Genomic DNA, 23,373 nt, shown 5'->3' on the forward strand with positions numbered 1-23,373 from the left:
TAGATAGCTATTACATTTGTTTAGGACTTTCTCTTATGAGGATATTTTTCCACAGTTTTATCAGAGTGCATATCCAAAGGATATTTAATTGTGAATACTTTCAATTATTACATCATATGTATTTTTCTATGTTGTAACATTATCGTCACATATAATGTTGGTTCTAGGTAACCGAGGTACAGAAAGTGATAAGAGGCTGCTTACTTAGTTGGTGGTAAAGCAATGAAAGGAATTTCCATCTCTGGAAACTTTTCCTTCCATCCAAGAAGATTAACCCCCTATAGATATTTTCTAAAATTACCATTAATGAGAAATTACATGTGATAGCAAAAGTGGTGAAAATAACCTTAGTTTTTCTCAGTTACAGTCTTGTTCTCTCTCTCTGACCATTGTTTCAAAAATGGAACCCTATAAAATTCAGAACTAAACGAAGGCTTGGGTAGTTTCAATTGCAGTGAAAACTAATGAAGTATTAGAGTGAAACCTAGTGATTACTTCCAAATTACAAATTTTGTTTAAAATGTAAGCTCTTTCATAAAGCTACATAAAATTTATAAGAAGAGATTACCTTCAAAATCATCCTTGAGAAAATCAGGATTTTTGGTGCTTATTTTACAGGTTGGACCTGAGTAGCCAGGATCACATATGCACTTGGTTCCATTGATACAACTCCCATGTCCATTACACATCTCTTCACATTGGGGACCAATGTAGACATTATCAATGGCCCATGTCACTGGCTGAGAGCCAACAGGGTAAAATCCTTGGTACCATCGGAAACGTACAGATCTGGAAAAGAGGAACAAGTCTTTCAAAAGCTAATCCATAGAACAACATACCTTCAAAGTAAGCACATCTGATCAATGAGCAGTGGGCAGTTACTATCACTGACTCACACTCAAGAAACAGAAAATATAATTCAATTTTGGGAACACAAGCTCCATTCCTCAATCTATGAGATTTTGCCAATACAGTTCTTGCTCCCTGTAAGCCCTTCCCAATTCTATCACTATGTCAAAATTCCACCTGATCTTCCAACTTTTTCTTTTCTTTAAAAATATATTTTTATTGATTTCAGAGTTGAAGGGAGAGGGAGAGAGAAATAGAAACATCAATGATGACAGAGAATCATTGATCGGCTGCCTCCTGCACGCCCTCTACTGGGGATCGAGCCTGCAACCTGAGTATGTGTTCTTGACTGGAATTGAACCCGGGACCCTCCAGTCTGCATGCTGATGCTCTATCCACTGAACCAAACTAGCTAGGGCCCAACTTTTTTTTAAAAGTTTTATTTTAGAGAGACAGGGAAAGGGGGAGAGAGAAAGAGAGAGAGAGAAAAAAACATCAATTTGTTGTTACACTTGTTTATGCATTCTTGGTTGATTCTTGTATGTGCCCTGATGGGGATCAAACCTACAACCATGGCATATAGGGACGGTGCTCTAACCAACTAAGCTACCGGGCCAGGGATGCAGCTTTTTCAATATTGACTTTCTTGGTGAAGCTTCTTTCATACCTTCTATCTACATTCTGCATAACAATGTTTTTAAGTCGAGGTGACATTTGCATGACACAAAAGTATATATATTTGTTAACTATTTAAAGTACACAACATAGTGGTATTTAGCAGATTCACAGTATTAGCCAACCATCACCTCTATAGAGTTGCAAGACATTTTCATCACCCCAAAAGGAAACCTTGTGCCTATTAAGCAGTCCCCCTATTCCCCGTCTCTGGCCAACCACTAATCTACTTTCTGTCTCTATGGATTTACCTATTCTGGATATTTCATATGATTAGACTCATAAAATAGGTGACCGTTAGTGCCTGGCTTTGTTCACTTAGCATGATGTTTTCAAGGTTAACCCACATTGTAGCAAATATCAGAATTTCATTCCTTTTTATGACTGAATAATGTTCCATTGTATGGATATACCAACTTATTTATTCATTTACCAGCTGATGGATATTTGTTTGTTTCTACCTTGTTGTTATTGTGAATAGTGCTTCTACGAACATTTGTGAACAAGTATTTGCTTAAATACCTATTTTCAATTCTTTTGGGTAAAGTAGTGAACTTGCTGAGTCAGACAGCAGATAACCAGTCCTTTAATTTCTCTCTCCCATAATTCTGACGGGATTTCCATTATTATAGTTGTCACAGGTGTAGGTACTTAAAAGCATATTTTTCCTATTGGCTATGAACTCCTAGAGGCCAATCTCCATGCCTCTTTCTTCTTTGCACCCACTCGTGGTGCCCCATATAGTGTTTCACATACAGTGGATGCTCAGTAAGTGTTTGTTGCACAGCATTTGTTGTGAAAAGCCTTATTTTATTCTATTGGTTTATCATCAACCATGTCAAGAGAGAGCCCCAATAGATTATTTTAAAGAGAGGAGCGACAGAATCAGATTTATTTTTAGACCGATGTCTCTTACTTCTTAATTTCTTTTTAAATCAAAGGTACTTTTCCTTTTTATTTTTAAATGAATTGCCTTTTATTGTTGATGACAGTTAGCCCCTTGGGAATAATCTATATATTTAGGTAGGGGTCCAGAAATAGTTTAGTATATTTTATTATGTACAAAACTCAATTCAAAGAAGATGGATTTATTTCATAGGAGACAGATATAGAGATGGCATGTATATTCATTTTTGTGCCCTGTGAATCTGTTCAATTTTTAATTATAGTAGAAACCAAATTCAGAATACTTTTTAAAACAGAAATTAGAAGTCAATATTAGGAGCTTTTATTAGTTTTCTAAAGTTTAGTAGAGAGCAAAGCAGACGGAATCAAGTTTTAACCCCAACTTCATTGTTTATATCAAGCCTCTAACTATATTAAGCTGCCCCCAAAATGCCAGTTCATAATTAAATTTATTTTCAAATGCTTGTCAGAGTTTAGTCTTGGCCAGGAGCATTTCCTACCTTTTGAACTTTCAGACTGCTGAGCTGAGGGAAATGGCTGGCGTTTTTCTTTGAACAAAAGCCTGCACGGACTTTTTTGAACTTCTTATTTATTCAAGTGTTCTGAATACAAATGAACCACCTTGGTTGGATATTTATTATTGTTCACCTGCCTTGACACAGAAACTGCAAGCGCTATGATAAATGGGCTGAAGGGCCTGGTCTCACTGTGGTTGTCTTCTCCTGAAATCTTATTTTGAAAATCTCTCACTGACACCCTCCCTGGTGAATGTCAGTGCCTGTTCTCCCAAGCCAGTGGTATTCAAAAGAACCTGTTCTTTAAATGTAAACTTAAAATTTCAAGCACACAACAGTGCTTTCATGAAATAGGGGTTTTGGTTGACTCATTATGAAACTGTACAAAGCAAAAGCAATCAGGAGTTTTAAAGACAAAAAAACTCTAGACGAAAAGGACACAAAGGTGATGTGAATAAAATTCAGTGGAAGCTCAACACTTATGCTTCAAATGTGAACTGCCTACATGTGGAGGCAAAAAATGATATTTCTATACCTGAAAACATTGAAAATACTTTTTATGGTGCCCAATGTCCAGTAAATGCACAGAAAGGGGTCATTTAAACATGGGTTATATATTTTTTTTTAGCATCGAGCACTTGTGCCATTATTATGCACTGTGCTGAATACAAACCAAGGGATGGTTGACTGAGTTGGAGAAAATTTGACTTTTGCCTTCCAGCAATTCATGCCTGTGTGGTTTTTAAGAAGAGTGTTAATTCTTTTCCTGAAACAAGGGCTAGACACCACTATGAAGGCAAATTCTTCTCTTTGCAGAAATGGTTTAATGCAGCTTGAAAGATAGGTTTATACCATTGTGCGAGTGGGCATGCCTCCTTAACGGATTTACTTTCTTTTCATAGAAATAGAAACAACATGGAATACAAATAACATGATGGTCTGAGTTCTGTACCTTAGTTATAACTGGAGGAGGTATATTTTAAACCGACAAATACCAGTCAGTGAAAATATTAGTGTCTACACTTCTCTTGTTCATATTTCCAAATTACATCATCATGCCTTATGTGCCAAGTGTCTGGTGGACATGACCAAAGGCTAAGTGAGGCAGGCGCCGCGGCTCCAGGGCACTGTCCTGGAGTGGGTCTCCTCACTCAGAACTTCTGATTGGCAGATCTTTGTGACCTTAATTCCTACTCCTTGAAATAATACTCTTTTCATGTGGGAACTTGCTGAAGCAAGTCTCAGTTGTCAAAGCAATCTCAAGTCATGGCTTACAACCTACATGTAGGGTTGTTTTCTATTTAATAATTAGCTGGGAAATTAAAGGTTTATTAAAGAGAAAACCTAGAGCTTCTCAGCAATACCATAATGGTCATGGTACTGGTTGCAGGGGCCTAAGAGATTGGCTCTCCAGGCGCCTTTCCCTGTTTACACTGCCCATAAGCTGGGATTTGGGGGCAGCCAGGCTTCTGTTGCTATTGACTTTCTGGCCACAGCTGATTGGTTCAGATTTTCTTTTCTAGAAATGTGAAATCATGAGTTCCCGAAGATGAGAGCTGTGGTTGCTGAGTGATATTAATACCAATATGATAAAAATGAGGATCACACCTTCTGTTGCTGATGGCCTCACACTTCCTGAGTGGAGTCCATGTTATTATTCTCCAGTATGTTTCCAGTAAGTTCTTCCACTTTTTTTATACATCTTTATATTTCTTGTAATATGTAACCTTAAATAATACAACTGATTTTGGATAAAAAGATTTTACTGAGCTACAAGCTTATTCCACCTCCGACCCCCACGAGTACCCTCACCGTAGCAGTTTTCTGGTTGTACTGGCTGAATCCTCAGCTCTACCTGTTCCAATGTTCTCCAGAGACTCTTCCTGCCTCCTCGGCGGTCACTTCTAAAGATCACTGAGGACATTTTGCTTAGTAATGCTTTCTTGTTTTCTTTTTTAAACACAGATTGTCTATTAGAGGAATATCCTGTTGTAAATAAATAACATATTGTCTGGCCAGGGTAGTTCAGTGGTTGAGCTCCAACCTATGAACCAGGAGGTCATGGTTCGATTCCAGGTCAGGGTACATGACTGGGTTGCGGGCTTGATCCCCAGTGTGGGGTGTGCAGGAGGCAGCCGATCAATAATTCTCTCTCATCATTGATGTCTTTCTCTCTCTCCCCCCCCCTTTCCCTTCCTCTCTAAAATCAATAAAAATAAATTTAAAAAATAAATAAATATCATAAACAACACAAAATATTAAAGCCCTTAACAATTAAATTATAAACATTATGCTGATTATATGAAATGGAATCAACAGATTTATGTTCAAAGATAATGCAGATTTTTGAAAATTCCTTTTCACCCTTTTGGAAAAGTACTAATAGTTTTGCTTGAACACCCAAGACTTCTAATTATGCTGAGCTTCACATCAGGAATGTAAATCTTGTAAGTATAATATTAATACTTTTTTTTAACATACCCTAAAGAATAAGGTCCTTATTCTGAGGGAAAAGACAAATTTTGAGACAAGCTGCTTTGTTGACTTCCTCTCTCTCTTTAAATTTTTTTTTTAATTGCTGACACTATTACAGATGTCTTCCATTCCCCGCACCCCTTAGCTTACCTTCACCCAGCCCCTGCCCCCTCTCTCTTGGTCCTCACCACACTATTGTCTTTGTTCACAGGCTATGCATATATGTTCTTTAGCTAATCCCCTTACCTTACTTTATCCAGCCCCCTAAGCAACCCACCAACCGCCCCTCTGACATATGTCAGTCTGTTCCATGTATCCATGGCTCTGGTTCTATTTGTTCCTCAGTTTATTTTGTTCATTAGATTCCACATATTAGTGAGATCATATGGTATGTGCCTTTCTCTGACTGGCTTATTATGCTTAGCATAATAATCTCTAGGTCTCTCCAGGTTGTCCCAAAGGGTAAGAGTTCCTTCCTTTTTACAGCCATGTAGTATTCCATCGTGTAAAGGTGCCATAGCTTTTTTTATCCACTCATCTGCTGATGGGCACTTGGGCTGTTTCCAGATCTTAGCTATTGTAAAGAACATTGCTATAAGCATAGGGGTGCATATATTATTTCTGATTGGTGTTTTGGGATTCTTAGGCTATATACCCAGAAGAATTATCCCTGGGTCAAAAGGCAGTTCCATTTTTAATTTTTTGATGAAACTCCATATTGTTTTCCATAATGGCTGCCCCAGTCAGCATTCCCACCTGCAGTATACTAGGGTTCCCTTTTCTCCACATTCTTGCCAGCACTTGCTGTTTGTTGATTTATTGTCACTAGCCATTCTGACAGGTGTGAACTGACTCCTCATTGTAGTTTTAATTTGCATCTCCCTGATTAGTGAGCTTGAGCTTTTTTTTTTTTTTAAATATATTTTATTGATTTTTTAGAGAGAGGAAGGGAGAGAGATAGAGAGTTAGAAACATCGATCAGCTGCCTCCTGCACATCTCCTACTGGGGAAGTGCCCGCAACCCAGGTACATGCCCTTGACCGGAATCGACCCTGGGACCCTTGAGTCTGCAGGCCAACGCTCTATCCACTGAGCCAAACCGGTTATGGCAAGCTTGAGCTTTTTTCATGTCTATTGGCCGCCTATGTGTCTTCTTTGGAGAACTGTCTATTCAGGTCCTTTACCCATTGTTTAAATTGGATTGTTTGTCTTCCTGGTGTTGAGTTGTATTAGTTATTTATATACTTTTGAGATTAACCCCTTATCAGATGAATTATTGGTGAATATGTTCTCCCATACCATAGGTTCCCTTTTCATTTTATTGATGGTTTCTTTTACTGTGCAGAAGCCTTTTAGCTTGATGTAATCCCATTTGTTTATTTTTTCCTGTGTTTCCCTTGCCCTCAGAGACTCATCAGCAAAAATATTGCTCAGAGATCTGATATTTTACTGCCTAGGTTTTCTTTTAGGATTTGTATGGTTTGTAACTTACATTTAAGTCTTTTATCCATTTTGAGTTTATTCTTGTGTATGGTGTAAGTTGGTGGTCTGGATGTATTGTTTTGCATGTACCTGTCCATTTTTCCCAACACCATTTACTGAAGAGACTGCTTTTACTCTATTGTATGCCCTTGCTTCCTTTGTCAAATATTAATTGACCATAATGGTGTGGGTTGATTTCTGGGCTCTTTGTTCTGTCCCATTGACCTATATACTTGCTCTTGTGCCAGTACTCTGTGTTCCACTTACAGCTGTAAACCTAATTTTGCCCCATCTTGTATATGTAACAAGATTGCTGACAGAGGGCCCTGGCTGGTGTGGCTCAATTGGTTGGAGCATTGTTCTGTACCGCAAAAGGCTTTGGGTTCAATTCTGGTCAGGGCACATATGGGAGGCAAGAGATCAATGTTTCTCTCTCTCACCAATAAAAATGTATTCTTGGGTGAGGATTTAAAAAAATGCTGACAGAGGTTGACAAAGTAGAAATGCCTGTGGAAAGACTACTAACAATTTTTTTGAGACAAGCGAAACATTCTGTAGGCTTCCATCCTCCATGTGTCTTCTCCCCGCACAAGAAACATCAGTAGATGTTTGAAAGCCATAAAATTCCTACTGCATTTATATTGTGATGGAGGAGGGAATGGGAAGGGTTACATTAGGGGAAAGTCATATTTCTGTTGCTTCCCAATTGATCTAATAAAGAACCAAGGGGGATATGAACCCTTCGACAGAGTGCTGTCCCTTTTGTGCTCCTTTAAATCTATTTTCAAACCATAAGTTAGTAGTATGTTAGTTCAGCGTCCTATGTTTTAAACATATATCAGTCTGTTTCAAGTGAAGAACTGAAGAAGAAATTTGAAGGTGGAAATTTCTCCGATAAAGTCAATGATGATGCCAAAAGAAAACCACCAAATGAAAAATAAATGTGGCATAAAGCCGCAGGTCCTTACCCGCAAAGGTGCAGCTTCCCGAAGTGCACAACCTCTCTCCGCCAGCCCTGGGTGGTCCCTGCGTAGTAAGTGCTGCTCGGGTGGTGCTCAGTGGAGCACAAGGAGCTGACGTGGCCGCTGCTGTGGTAGCAGAGGGGGAGCAGCAGGTGCCAGGTTGCTCCAAAGTCCCTTGAAAATTCCAGTTTTATTGGCTCAGCAGATGAGCTATCAGTTGAGCATCCAACGTTGATCTTGGGGAAGAAGAAAAAATGACACAAATTACCTTGAAGCAATAAGCCTTGAAATGATTCACCACATCATTATTATCTTGAGTCCATTTCCTGGGAACTGTCTTGCTGAAATATTAAACACTATGAAATTCTGTTTTGCTTGAGTAATATCGGATATTACCTTTAAGTAATACTTTTTCATAAAGAAACTCAATGGGTCTCATGAAAAATTTATTTCCCCTCATTTTATTAAAAAACAACAACTAGCAAGTGGGTAAAGCAGAGGCTGGCACAGAATTCTGGTTCTTACCTTTGGCCTACTTTCATGGCCAAGCCAAATTAATAGTAATGAAAAGACTCTCTCTCTAATTCTAACCATCAGTTTTTTCTAGTCTGCTAGACAGGAATACCTTCCATTTTCCTTCTTGTGACACCTTCCAAATACATGTAATCCCAGTTTTGCATGAGGAGAATCTTCAACATATTTTTAATATTAAAATCATTTTTCCCAGAACAGGGAGGGCATTCTTAGAAAGACCTTTTTAACAATTAAGGAAATAACCCTTCCAGTCTTTTCCCCATATTTTCAAGTAAATTAAACTAAAACATAATTAAGTAAATGCATGTGATTTTTGTCTTATGAAATTTTTTTCTCTTCCAATTGAGATAATATTTTTTTGCTATCATAGCAACCGGATATATATATATATATATGGCAACAGGATATATTTATATCTATATTTACTTAACTTACTGATTATTGTTGAACTTATTCCCCTTACCTCTGGTGAATAAACTATTGAGATTTGATAACCGTTTTAACTATAGGCATTTGTTTCTACTTGGAGTCTTTTGATAACAGAACTTTTTTTTATTAATATTTAAAGCCAAAATTTAGAAAATATAACAGAAAGTCATATAAGGAACTTAAAATTAGAAAAGCTAACAGAAAATTTATAATAAATATAGAATAATTTCTTCACCAAGGCATCATTTGGTCCCTGACTTTTAAAATGTAAGAGATACCTCTAATTTAGAGACTACAGAGAGTTACTCTAAAGCAAATATTCAAAACTGTGTTGATGCAATTAGACACTATTTTAAGAAAGTCTGCCCAATGATATGACACAAGTATCTTTGGAGGTTATGCCAGGCTTAGTACTACTGAAGCCTGGCATAATGCACCTCTGGTTCTGCTAATTTTATCTAAGTTTTTGAAATAATAAAGGTTTTAAAAATTACATTATTAATTACTTTATTGAAAAATAGAGTTCATGAATATTCATGAAATACACAGAGAAAATATATTTGAAATTATAAAAACAGTGCAGTATTATGTTATCTGTAAAATTCATGACACCATGGTAAATATTACATATATGTGCTGGGATTATATAGGCTATAGTTACATTGACTTGGGTCCTAAGTAACACATAACAATTATGAAAATAATAATACTAGAAGAGTATGGTCCTTTTTTATACTTATAATGTTTAAAATAATTTATTTCAACAACTTCCCATTTTAGAAGGTGGGAGATTATGTCATAAGTAAAGGACAAAAATTCAGAAATAAGCCTTAGTATGACAATTCGTTCTGCTAATAAAAATGAGTTACGATGTAAAACCTGTTTTGTCTTTGTATAAAAATGGAAAGCCATAATGCATGAAATTATCTGAGATTTTCCTCTTTGTTCCTAGGTTTTGTTCATGATAAAACGTAAAGCATTTCTGGTAGAACAAAGCCAAGTACCTCAAATTGTATGATGGTGTTCTCATTCACACTGAGGTCGCGGGTGGTAATGGAATGCTCACCGACTTCATTTGAAACGAACACCATAGCTGAATCTTCCTCACTGTCATACAAAACAACAACAAGGAATCCGTTTAGGCAAAAGTTCATTGTGATTTGTAGAGAGCAGTGGTTTTATTTTTAGTTTCTGAATTAAATACTTACGGTGCTCCCTTTGAAGAATATGGGCAATAAAGACCAATGTTACCACCAGGATAGAAAAACCAATTGTCTTCTCTGGGCCCAAAGTCAAATGTATCCAGAAGCATCACAGGGTTGTTTAAATTATTTCCATCAATAATGAAGTCATCAATGATCCAGATTTCTTCTTTCTTACCTAAGGCATTTTTGGAGAAAGCAAGTTTTTCCAGTGGTGAAAATCAGATGGACATTTTGCTCATGGAAGAAAGTCAAGGAGAGAGGGACTCAGTAACAACAGGTTAAACATATGCCTTGGCAATGAAACACTAACTATATAACACTGTGTTTACAGTGATTATAGTGACAGTATAAAACAAATTAAGCTTTCAATCATATTAAATCGACACAGGATGGAACAGCCTTATTAATTCAAGAAAGATGTGACAAACAGCTTGTGAAAGTGTGCTGCCTTTTTTGTCATAGTGGTGCTACTAACCCTCCCAGTGACAAGAGTGAGCTTTGAGTTTGTTTTCATGGTTTCAGGGAATATATAAGACGTATGGATCTGTGAGGATGGGCAGTCAACCTTCAGACTTAGGACAGAGCTATACTAACTAGTCTATTCAAGAAGCAGCTCATGATTTTAGAGTTAACCCAGGGTTTAGCATCATGCTTTTGTCAGGCTGAAGGATCATGGCTATTAAAACACTGCCTGATGCATAATTTTATTTAATTGTTAAAAACTATACAGAAGAAAATACAGTTATATACTTTATTTTTTTCTTAATGATTTTCAAAACATCGGTTTATTTAAAGATATGCGGAAATACCCAGAAAACTAGTAAAATCACTCCTTAGGCTGTCACAGAATTTGATTCATGGCTTAGGTTGGGTGTGTAGGGAAGATATTACTAAGTAGATAAGAAAGGCAAACGAAGGCTACTTTTGCAAAGCACTGTTTACACTGAATTGAAAGCAAGATAAAGACTATGCCAAGCAGAAACGTCAAGATTTCCCAAGGTTGCTTTTTCACAGGTTCCTATTTTTAGTACAATTTTTACAAAATATAAAAAAGTACTTTTAAACAGGAGCCTGTAGGAGTAACCTGGTGATTTCAATGGTTCTCTCTCTCCTTCATTTTGGAAGCAGTTGGTGAAAACAATAAAGAAAATCCAGGTAAGCATTCCAAACATAACACAAAGACAATATCCTTTGGACTGTGAAACTGGTTGCATTCCTTTGTGAATTTTTATTTGGTCCAAATAGAAAAGATTATATTTAACATAAATATAAAAGGTACAAAACGTAAAATACTAAGCTTTCTCTTCACAACAAATTAAAAGTATTTACTTTGACTTATTAGTTATAAAGGAAATGCTCAGGTTAAATTTTAGAGATGGCAGTACATTTTTCTTATTTATTTCTGTGTTACCTCTGCAAAGAATCTGCTTAATGTGGTATTTCCATGCTTACATAGACCATTAAATGCATAATTTGGTAGAGTCTGGTCCTTTATAATCAGCAGTTAATAGAAATACAGGATGCAATAAAACATTAAAAATTTGTAAAATCATTTTGACCATTTGAAAATGCTATTAAATTATACATTCACTTTGCCTTTTCAACTGAAACAAGTGTATGTGATAAGAATATTTTATCTAAGGCACTGTCTGCTTGGTGTAAGCCCTCTCACTTTGTCATGGCATTTTGCTATAATGTTCTATCTCGCTAATGAAATGCCACACTCAGAAGAACTATGTGTTCCTAAATGAATTCAGCAAAAAACGTAGTTACAATTGATGAGTGCCTAATGGTAATGTTGGATTATTTTTTAAAAACCTTAGACCTATGACAAGATTCAGTTATATTTTCATCATCAAGAGAGTTTATGAATCAAATATGAAGAGATGATAAAGACATATATAAAGTTAAATATTAATTGAGACTCCTCAAAAGTGAAGCGTGTGAAATGTGCGTGATGAATAACTAAGCCACTCAGTTGATAAACACTTCCTCCCACTTTAGAAACAAACGTGCTAACATGACACAGTCAGTGCTGATCATAAGAAAACATGTGCATTTTTACCGTTATTATAAGGCTGCCAGAGTCTGAATCTTGTAGCATTGGTTTGGGCGGTGTATGGCAAGGGAACATTAATGAAAAGTATGTTGGTCATTTGAGGGAAATAAAACTCATCCATCAGGTGCCAAGTGATTCCCCCATTGACAGAGAATTGCAATAGAATAGAGTGAGACCTCTCTGGAGTGCCTAGAAAGAAGATAACACAAGCATAAGACATTCTGGGCTAAAACGGGGAGACAGTCTGCTCGTAGGCTAGTCTTTGGGCATCACTGCATAAGCTGACTTATATTCACATAGAGGTTTTGTAGTCCAAATACTTCAGAGGCAACTTACAGTAATGGCAGGTTGAATTTTCTGTATGAATATACCTCAAAAAACACAACAAATTTTGGATTTTCATACAATAGTATCTCTTCTTTCCAGCTATAGACATATCTTTGTGTTTTCATTTAGGTAATCCTATATAATAAAAGCCCAATATGCAAATTGACTGAATATCAGAATGACCTGTGGAACGACCAGTCGCTATGATGCACACTGACCATCACGGAGCAGATGCTCAATGCAGGAGCTGCCCACAGCCCATAGGCCCCAGGCCAGCCAAGGCAGGTGCCAGCTGGGGCCCCCTGATCGCCCTGCTGGTAGCCCCACAGATCGGCCCTGATTGCTGGCCAGGCCTAGGCACCCTACCTGTGCACAAATTTTGTGCACTGGGCCTCTAGTATTACATAAACTTCTTTTTATTCTATTGGCATCCCAAGTTTACAGAGGATCAAACATTTAAATCTCCGGATACAAATAAAAATCTATTTGAAAATTTGTTATATACAATTGGCATTATTTGTCAAGAAAGTTACTTAGTTAATATGAAATCTCGGAATGACAAAGAGTTGGTTTTTTTGAATTCACATATGTAAAAGAAAATCTAAAATTTCTGAGTTAGAAATTTTTAGTTCTAAAATTCTTACAGCTAGAAAGTAGTGGTGGAAAAAGACTCAGGGACATGATGATAAATTTAACTACCACAGAACTAGTATGATTATTATAGCTATGTGCAATTATTATAAAATCAGTAATCTTACCTTATATCAAGATGAATTTTATTATAGAAGAACATTTGTTAACCTTTATGTACTTAAATTTATGTTAGCTCTTCCATATGATAAAATTTATGGACCTCAAATACATTATTTCTTTGTGGATAAGGAATTGTGCATGGGAGAATTTTCTTGAAGGGAAATAATAAAATCATACCCATAGAAATGACTTACCTTTTGCTATAAATCTAAGTGAAAACTGGACATACATGGTATTGGTACAGTCTAGATCTCTTGAAATAAGCATCCTTAGTCCTTCCTGAAAACAAAAATATAATATGTTAAGAAATCTTATTTCATTGAAAAATTATTTTGATTTTCTATACCCTAACTTGGATCAGCTAAATAATAGATACATACATGTAATGATCAAGAAGCCATATTTGGTCTGGTATAAAAGGAAAAATTGATAGTTTCCGCTTTCTTAAAGGCTTTCATTTCCTATGCCTGAATGACACAATTGCATTATCTCAAGTCTAAATCACATTTTGCTGTGACTATTAGAAAAAAGTACAAAAATGATAGCATTCTATATCTACAGGCCTTTTTTTAAAAAAATAGCCTCCTTTGATCCCAGCATGCTGTGAGCAGACTAACGAGGAAACAGATGGAAAATGTGCCAAGTGCTCCTGCTGGAAGCTGGGAACTAATAGGTGAATTTCTCAGGGTCCCAAGGAGTCCTCGGAACTTACCACTCCTTTGCGCACTCTGACAGCCCCGGGGGGCTCTCATTCAGGCTGACACAACGCCCTCCAGCTGGTCAAGTTAAATAAGGCATAACTAAGCGAGTCCTCGTGCCTGGGCTCTACCCGCTCATGCAGAGAAGCCGAGGGAGGAGGAAAATGGTCACATTAGCTTTAGCAATTTTTTTTCTGCTAATAACTATTTCTGGTTGCCTGGCAATGACAGCTCCATAGCTTTTTTTCTATGTGTGTATACAGGACTGCAGTGAAGGCCAATAAAATTTCACCATCAACATGTCCTAAGTTAAATTTTTATAAGTTAAAAAAAATTTTTAATTTTAAAATTCTTACAGCTAGAAAGTAGTGGTGGAAAAAGACTCAGGGACAGGATGATAAATTTAACTAAATTTAAAAGGTCCAAACTGTTTTTTTTTTTAGTTTTTCAGCTGTGACTTCTGAATGAAGTGACTTTTTGGTGGTGAAGGGCTGTGTTATCCTGAGCAACACTGTCAATTGATTTTTTAAAAACAAATACCAAATAGATTTAGGCAAAGCAAATTCTTCCTCTTCTCCAGAACATCTGCTATAGAGCACTTTCCGCGATAGCTGGAACATTTTACATAGAACTGATTTTGTAATAGCAACCGCATACTGTCCACAACATGCTCTGTTCTAAAACTGACGCCTCTCATTTAAAGCCCCTAGCACTCCTAAGGGGACGATGTTACTCTCTTCATGTTGCAGGTAAAAATGGTACTCAGAGGGACAGTAACAGTTTTTAAGTGGTGGTGACAGGATTTGAACCCGGACAGGTCAGATTCTGAAACTTATCCTCCATCCTTCCTAAGATACCAGTGTTGATTTTTTTTTTTAATTTAAAAATATTTTGAAAGCAGTGTTGATTTTTTAAATTTAAAAATATTATTATTGATTTTAGAGAGGAAGGGAGAGAGAGTTAGAAACATCAATGATAAGAGGGAATCACTGACTGGCTGCCTCCTGCACATCCCCTACTGGGCATGTGCCCTGACCAGGATCGAACTGTGACCTCCTGGTTCATAGGTTGACGCCCAACCACTGAGCCACACTGACCAGGCACCAGTGTTTTGTTGATTAAATCATCTTTTGGTTTAAGGATAAGAAATCCACATAATATTAAATTTAGAATTTGAGAATTATTTGATATTGTATGAAAACGCAACTGCATTTAAACGCATGCTTGAACTTCACGAAGCATAGATTCAAACTTCCAGGATTGAAGGTTGTCCTGTAACAAGCCTTATATTTCCAGTCGTTGTTTTTCTTTTATCCTAATAACTCACTGCCTTACTCAGCCTGTGATATTGACTCAATGCCTGTTCTTATTGAGTCAAGGTCATTACACTCTCCCTCATACACTAACAAGCACTAAAGCTTGGATGTTTTTGCAACTTGATGGCATGTGAAGGTGGCAGTTATGGGGGAAGGTGTCTTCTTCAGCTTGTAATGAAAAGGCTTTGCCCTAACCAGTTTGGCTCAGTGGTTAGAGCGTCGGCCTGTGGACTGAAGGGTCCCAGGTTTAATTCCGGTCAAGGGCATATACCTTGGTTGCGGGCACATCCCCAGTAGGGGGTGTGAAGGAGGCAGCTGATACATGTTTCTCTCTCATTGATGTTTCTAACTCTCCCTCTCCCTTCCTCTCTGTAAAAAAAGCAATAAAATATATTAAAAAAAAGAAAAAGCTTTGAGGTGGTTAGTTGATAGATCCAATTAATACATATCCCTTGCTAGTATTAAGAAAAAGGACTACAACTACCCTTCCCCTTTAATTATGGAATGTAAGTATACTAGTAAGTTGTTCCATATAATTGAAAAAGTTCCAGGGTGTCTAATTTTACACTTCATTTTGTAAGAGCAATTTTGTTGAGAGTGGGTATGATCTGTAATATGTAAATATCTTCCTTTTATATTTGTAGTATTTGTTTACAGTCCAGCACTTGACATTGATAATTACATGGTGAATCGGTCAGGCTTGGGTTCTGCATATATTCTAGTTCATGTGCCAGTAGATATTTTCCTTTTGTCATTGTTTTTCCAGGTTCAGTAATCCATTTGTGCTAAATGTGAGAAATTCTTTTGCATACAACAAGCTATTTTAACTGATACAATTCCTGAATCTATAAACATTAAAAAGAGACTATCATTTCTTTTTTCATGAAAGAATGCCTTTCTAGGTCAAACTACAACCTACTGAATGGCACACGCTAAACCCTCACTACATCTTGCTGAGCTGATGGATAATATGTCTAATACATATAACGCTTGGCTGCTCTTGCATTTGGGTGGCTAAAGGGAAAACATAAAAGACTATATGTCTTCCTCCTTTATCGGGTCTAGGGACCAGGTTAATTCTACTGCTTAACAATTTACCAGGGAAAGATATTTGAATTATGAAAGGTGACAGGGTTTCTCATTTTTAATCCTGTCAACAGTTTCAAACGGATCAGAAGTGAGCTAGTGGTAATGAGAGCTAAAGCCTTAGACAAGACTAAACCCCAACTCCTCCCCACCCCCCAACAAAACCCAGTAGTTCTACCTTAATTTCTTTGGTTCCTCATAACTCTTAGGGTGTAAGTCTCAGACTCCTAAGCATTTTTTCTATCTCATCCAAAACTCGAGAAAGTTCTAAATTCAAACAAGGATGATAGGCAGCACCTATTAGCTATAATTGAAAAAGTTCCGGGGTGTCTAATTTTCAAGTGTTAGGTGTTAATCATTAAGGTTGTACAGAAACCCATGCAGATTTCTGTTAAAGATTTCATTTGCACACCTAGATTAGCTGGTTTTCCCATGCTGAGAGAGACTTGATAAAGCATGGGTTCACATACGCAGATGTGCCAGCTCAGCACGGAGCTTCACACAATCGCCTGACATTTCTCTAACCAGATATCTAGGATGAAATAGAAAAAATACTAACAATGCTTGAGAATGCTATTTAACTTGACTTAAATGTTTGGTTTCTTAGTGAAAAAATGGTTCTATTGGTAGGGGCAAAAGGAAAGAAAAAGCAAAGACTTTTCACAAAATTATTTTAGCCCGGCCAGTTTGGCTTAGCGGTTGAGCATCGACATATGAACCAGGAGGTCAGGGTTCCATTCCTGGTCAGGGCACATGCATGGTTTACGGGTTTGATCCCCAAAAGGGGGCATACAGGAGCAGCCGATCAATGACTCTCTCATTGATGTTTCTATCTTGTTCTCCCTTCTCCCTTCCTCTTTTAAATCAATAAAAATATATTAAAAAACTATTTTAAAATATTGCAAATTAAATAGTCAGTAATAAAGTGTTACATTCCAGAAGTGAAAATTCTAGAAATGGCATCTGTATAATTTTTATGTCTATGACTCAAGAAGAAAGTAAAAAAGTATGGTTACCAAAGTGGAGGAAAAAATTTGCCTAAGTGGTCATAAATAATATGCTGAATAGAAGAGGAAACATAGTTTGGGCGAGGAGACAATAATTATGTATAGAACACATCATCTGAACAGACTCAGAAATGCATCCGTGCGGAGCAGAGCGTGACGAAAGGAATTTCAGTAGCAGTATGGAGAAGGAGAGTGTTATCTGACCCCTTTAAAAATGAGAGATGTTCCGGATTTGATGGTTTCCCCATTCAGATTCCCCCTCTCTGCACCGTACACTTCTGGCCAAAGGTCTGGATGTAAGTTCCCGTTGAAATCATCTTTAAGAATGGAGGGCAGAGGAACGACAGGAACGCAGTAGGTTCCACCAAAGCCCCGGTCACATCTGCGAAAGAAATGAGTGGAGAAAAGGCATTATTTGTCCTGAGAAGCCATGTTGGTTTGTGTATTCCCAAAGGAGGAACTGCCAGGGTTAACTTACACGCAGCGTCCAGCATCACAAGTCCCTCGTCCCGAGCACATCCACGGGCACCCTGAGGCCAGCACCACGTTGTCAATGGCCCAGGTGTCGCCTCCCACTGTGTAGTTGGCCTGAATCCATCTGAACCGCGTCCTGGGAGATCTAAGCAAAGAAAACACGCTTAGTTCGACAAGAAACCTGGAAAGCACGAGAACATTTACTTCAATTCTCCATTTACTTAAAGTACTCTCCTCCAGGTTCCAGTTCCCTCTTCTTTAAGACACTTGATTTTCATAGCAAGTATTGGATACTATTTCCTCTTACGCTATAAACAAGAAAGTATTAAACAGGCTTTTAAAATATTTCACCATTTTTTTTTTTCATGGAAGAGGCTTTGAACATGTGTGAGGTGGGAAAGTTATTTTGAACTATGGGTTTATTTTGTGTTTGAACCATACGCAGAATTTTAGTTTTTGTTCTCAGACGTTCACTGCCATCCAGTACTGGGAAGGGGACCCAGGGTGACAGACACGAGGAAAGATTGGAAGCGTGCAAAGTTCTTGCCATGAGGTCCCTGCTCTATGGTCCCTAAAGGGTTTGTGAGACAGTAAGTGCAAGCTCCATTGAGCTTCATTGGTCCTGGCACATGTGGTGCCTTCATTATCTGCCCTCTTCCCTTGTCTTATTTCCCCCTATTTCTTGCCTCACAATTATACTCTGGCAGCACTGAATCCTTGAATTTCCCCATGAAACTCTCTGGTGTCTGGGATTTTGTTTAGGTTTTCAACAGCAAACATGCCCTCCAGCAGGCCTTCTGTGCTTAAGCAAGACTCAGCTCAGACAGCAGCTCCTCCGGAAAGCTCCCTCTGTTCTCCCCAAACTGAGTTAAGTATTACCTCCCTGTGCTCCAATAAGATCCCTCTGTGTTACCTGTTAGAATGTTATATCATAAACTGCTTAGAAGTCTGTTATCCCAAATAATGGATTTGTGTCCTGGCATCCGCCTGTTTGTGTTGTGTTAGAGGTCTAAAACTCAACAGAGATTCAACAAATGCTTGTTGAATGAAAACAAACTGAAGGAATGAGCTGCGAGGAAGCATCCTGTAAAGCTCTGGGGTCCACCGGGTATGATTTTAGGTTCAATACCAAATGCTTCAGTTTCCTGCGGTGTTTTCCTGCCATTTGGTTATGCTTCTATGAATCGAAATTGAACCAGGAAAACAAAAACCACTATAAGTATCTAATACAAACAGAATTTGATGCAAGGAACTGTATGCACCGTTAGTGGTAGAGCTGAGAAGCCAACAGGGGTAGCGAGGAAACCAGAGGTTAGCAAAGTCAGGAAGCCTCTACAAGCCCAACGTTGGAGGGACACAGGCAGGAGACATTGTTGTTGGGGTCCACAGGTCAAGGGCACATGAAGGGCCACCTGGGAAGAGCTGGAGCCACTGAAGTTGGCCAACACGCACTTGAGGCAGAAAGGGAGAGGGAGGAATATCCTGGTTTATCTCTGTTTCCACCCTCCAGTCTCTTGCCAGTGTCTGCCACTGTCTCAATCTATCAGGAAGCCAGCAGGTACAGAGGCTGGCACTTGCAGCCTATACAGGCCAACTTGCTTGCAATTCAGAACAGAGCAGTGCGGGGAGGTGATAGGGGCGGAGGCGGGGCGGGTGCGGGGAGGAGGGAGACAGGGCTCTGGGGGGAGCAGTTCCAGATGGCACAATGTCCAACCAGCCACCACAGTACACCTTAGTTCCTAGAAAGATCCTAAAACATCCAAATGCCTAAACCACGGAAGTGGGAGCCTGTGATAAGTCCCAAAACAACTCTTAAATGTGATCCGAAATGCTGGTGAGGGGAAGAAAGATGTAAAATAATATGAGCATTTTATTGTGGTTTTGAAAGTAAAAAAAACCCCCACAAACTAACAACTGAGGATACTCTTCCATATGCGATGATTTCACTTACTGCTTAATGTGAGTAAGTATCTGCCTGTTTATTTGGAAGATACTTATTTTTACAACAGTTTAAAAATGGAATCTGATGGGCAGCCTTCACGGGGCTGAGGAGCAGAAAAATTCAGCCTTGACAAACTTTCGGAACTCCTCACCACATTAAAAAACCGCGGCCCAAAGCACCTTACACTTCTCTTCCTGGCACATTCTGCGCATAATCATCACGAGAAAGTAACAGCATTGCCAAGTGGAATCACAATTATTTTCAAATTAGGTGGCAGAAACCTAAAGGAAGTTCTGCCATGCGGACAAATGACAATTCTCACATGGAGGCGAGTGGAAGGTAGACAGTGATCCGCTTCCAATTCTGGAATCTTTCCGAGGTGTAAACTGAACTCTCTGTGTAGTGCAGACAGCCAATGGTCGGAGGGACACACTCTTCCGTGACAAGATGCCAGTCCCTGCCATTGTTCAGAGAATACTGGAGCTGGACGCTGTGGGAGTCGCTGAAGGGCTTGCTACAGCCCATGCTCATGTCAAACTGCAGGAAGGTCGATGATGACACATGGAAGTCCCAGGTCTCTGCATAACGAGGTTTTCCTACACGAAAGGGAAAGTTTAAAGGGCAGCATAAAATTGTGCGCTCTTTTCTTATTTGGCATCTGCGGGTCACCGACACTTTCAGTAGCAAATGAAAATCATGTCTTATCCTTCGTGCCTCATTCTTCGGTGGTATTTTTACTAGTATTTGATTAGCATAGACTCGAAACCATGGCAAAAAACTTCACTATCTTGAGAAGGGTGAATATAGAGCCTTAAGTCTGTAATTCTGCAAATTATGAAACAAAGGAATGTCTTCAGCTAGATATATTTGCCCTTCTTTTAAGAAACCTCAGTCACACTCTGCATGCTCTGTGAGAGTTCTAACAAGAACGGTCAGTGGGCTCACCAAGTTATATTAGAGGACAATACAACTTTATTTTTTTTTCCAGGAGCTTCCCTCAGCACAGGCAGATATGCAACAGTTTTGCATTAGAGAATCTCCTCTTGATTTTTAGTTAATTTAGTCCTTTAGTTAATTAAATACTCTCCCTTTATTTGATGAAAATATATACCTATGTTTTCAGTGAATATCAGAGCAGTATCCATAGAGAGACAGTCAATGTCGACTTGACCTCCTTGGATTCGATACCAGTTGGCTTGCAAATCTATAGAGCCATCAAATTTGTCTTGAAACCCAGTTTGAGAGCTGTCATTCATTCCTATAAGGACATCATCCAAGGCCCACTGGGCTGAATGCTTCCCTGGAATCAGATGAATAAAGGCGGTTACAGAAGGTTCATTATATACAATATACATGTCTTTATGACCGTGCTTTTAAATCAAATTGTCTAGATATTGACTGCAAATTAAGAAACACACAATACAATGTGGCTTTAACCATAAGTCCTAAATGCTACCAGCAAAGTTGGGGTGAGCAGTAACTTGCCATGTTGGGGTTGCCACCATCGAAAAGCTGTAGCAGGTGTCTTTGCCTCCCGTGGCAGGTCAATGGAAATGATCTGTGGTTCCAGAAATGACATGAAGTCCAACTCGCGAAGCAAATGCCAGAGTATTCCATTGTCATTTGAGTACTGAACGATAAGCCCTGAGTTGAAAGACATAAATCCAGTTACTTGGAAAGCTTTCCTAGAGGCAAACGAGGCAACGAACAGTATTTTTTAAATGGCAAGGCTGCAGCAGAAACTTCAAATTGTGACTCATGGAATGAGGGCACATTCATCTAACTTCCAAGGAATGAATTAGTAGACCTGAAGGCTCATCAATTCCTTGACAGTTTCTAATGCACCACCTCCCCGGAAATGGAGAAGAAAAATACATAAGCTCTTTTAAAGACCACTCAAGTTGTATGAACAATGAGTAGGCTGGTAAGGGGAACATAAAAATCCACTCCCGATTATGTATTTGAATTTTAGATTCTGTCCTGAATATTACAGTTTCATATCATTATTATACACTCAGAAGAAATAGCTCAATCTCCCCAGCACAAAAATCAAGTAGTGCTCTTTTCTACCAAAGCACCAGGCGGTGAGTGAGGCCCAGTTTGAAATTCTGTTAAGCAGAAGGATCAGACCTTGGTCACCGAAGTCTGAATAAAGTCAAATTATTAAATAGCAAAGCTGCAAAACTCACTACCCTCCAATGTTGGTCCTACTTTCCTTTCTCTGTGCCACCCTTTCCCCTTCACTTATCCCATCTACCCAACGTCCTTCCGTCCATCACCAGAGTAACGTGATTTAGGGACCAGCATCTGAACAGGCCTCTGAAGGGATTCAGATGTACATTAAAATAGGAGAAGTCTGGCTCAAGAAGTCCACGCTCCAACTGGTTTCTGCTTGTTGCCTTTCTCATTACTTTTCCAGGAGAGTTACATATACATACCTTCAGGCAGCAACAAAGTCTGCAGAGCTGAGGACCCCCCAATGCCAAAGGACAATGAAGAAATGCCTCCCAGAGAAGTGACAAAAGAGTGGAGAAATGCAGTGAGGGGAAACAGCAATATCCATATTTTATATCAACTGCTGAGCCTCATTAGCTGTGTCATCTAACACACTGCACATCTGAATAAACCAAGCCATTTTTGCTTATCTACCGAGTGTTTACAGCATGTAAAACATTTCTCTTTGTAAATTACAACTCCATCTGCATTCTGCCCAGTCTTACAGGAAATAGCCTAGTTTTGATTTTCATTCCAAATATGTAAATTGGAGCTTCAGCTTGGGTAAGTAAAAAATCTTTGGTTTCATCACTAGAAAAGATTGGATCAAGGATTTAGAAAGATTTACATTTTAACAGCCAGTTTTTTAGTAAAAGGCTAAGAAATGCCTGTGGGATGTGAATTACATGACCAGCAGTGAGTTCAAGAAAATGGCTCAGGAGTAGCCTAGCAGAAGTTGTTCTTTCCTAAAGGGACACTGAGGGAATCTGCCCAATGGGCACGCAGCCAGAGGTTGTATAGAGGAGAGCCTAATGCCTATGAAGAGTTGGTGCTTCCTATTACACTTTGGTCAGAGGTTTTGTTTGTTCGTAGCTTATGTAAGAATAGGGTGCAGACTAGCCATTTTCAAAAGAGTCATAATTGTTACACTATCCCAACCACAAACTATTTTCAAATAGCAATTTTATTATAAGGATTTAAAGGAAACATCAAAATGCTCTACCTCTCCAATCAGAAAACAAGGTCCTGAGGACAGGACTTGGTCTTTTTCTCACTCCTCAAGCTCTTATCTCTGCATGGGCCAAGCATGTGCTTGGGAAATATTCATTTGTTTTGAATTTCATAGAGTGTTTGTAGGGTGATCTTGTAAACACTTATCCTATCATGTCGCTGGCTGGCTGGAAAACCTTCAGTTGGTCTCCATGACACATGGATTCAGACTCCATCTCCTTACCATGGCCAGTGAGACCCTGTGTGACCCAGCTCCTGTCTATCCCTTACACAGACCACTCGCCTACCTTTATGAGCCCCAAGCCACAGTGCCCTTCTTTCTGCTCCTGGAATATCAAGATTCTTTCCCACCTCGTGGCCTCTGCTGTCTCTTCTGCCAGGAAAATGTTCCTGAACTGGCTGGCTCCTTCTCATCCTTTAGATTTCTATTTAAACGTCACTTCCTCAGGAGTTC

The 23,373-nt window shown here is 38.7% G+C and overlaps 1 protein-coding gene across 2 annotated transcripts in view; it reads right to left on the reverse strand.

Annotated features, from left to right (window-relative positions):
- Positions 1 to 23,373, reverse strand: part of RELN (reelin) — a 440,175-nt gene that overhangs the window by 58,688 nt on the left and 358,114 nt on the right. For both annotated transcript variants that reach the window (XM_059712765.1, XM_059712766.1), the window contains exons 32-42: positions 21,180 to 21,338; positions 20,806 to 20,994; positions 20,017 to 20,290; positions 17,757 to 17,897; positions 17,483 to 17,660; positions 13,366 to 13,450; positions 12,098 to 12,280; positions 10,036 to 10,207; positions 9,832 to 9,934; positions 7,871 to 8,100; positions 569 to 789 (exon numbers count right to left, since the gene is read on the reverse strand). In XM_059712765.1, coding sequence (XP_059568748.1) covers positions 569 to 789; positions 7,871 to 8,100; positions 9,832 to 9,934; positions 10,036 to 10,207; positions 12,098 to 12,280; positions 13,366 to 13,450; positions 17,483 to 17,660; positions 17,757 to 17,897; positions 20,017 to 20,290; positions 20,806 to 20,994; positions 21,180 to 21,338 — 1,935 coding nt within the window. The remainder of the gene's footprint in view (positions 1 to 568; positions 790 to 7,870; positions 8,101 to 9,831; positions 9,935 to 10,035; positions 10,208 to 12,097; positions 12,281 to 13,365; positions 13,451 to 17,482; positions 17,661 to 17,756; positions 17,898 to 20,016; positions 20,291 to 20,805; positions 20,995 to 21,179; positions 21,339 to 23,373) is intronic.

This window comes from Myotis daubentonii, chromosome 10 (genome assembly GCF_963259705.1).
Source record: "Myotis daubentonii chromosome 10, mMyoDau2.1, whole genome shotgun sequence".
NCBI lineage: Eukaryota > Metazoa > Chordata > Mammalia > Chiroptera > Vespertilionidae > Myotis > Myotis daubentonii.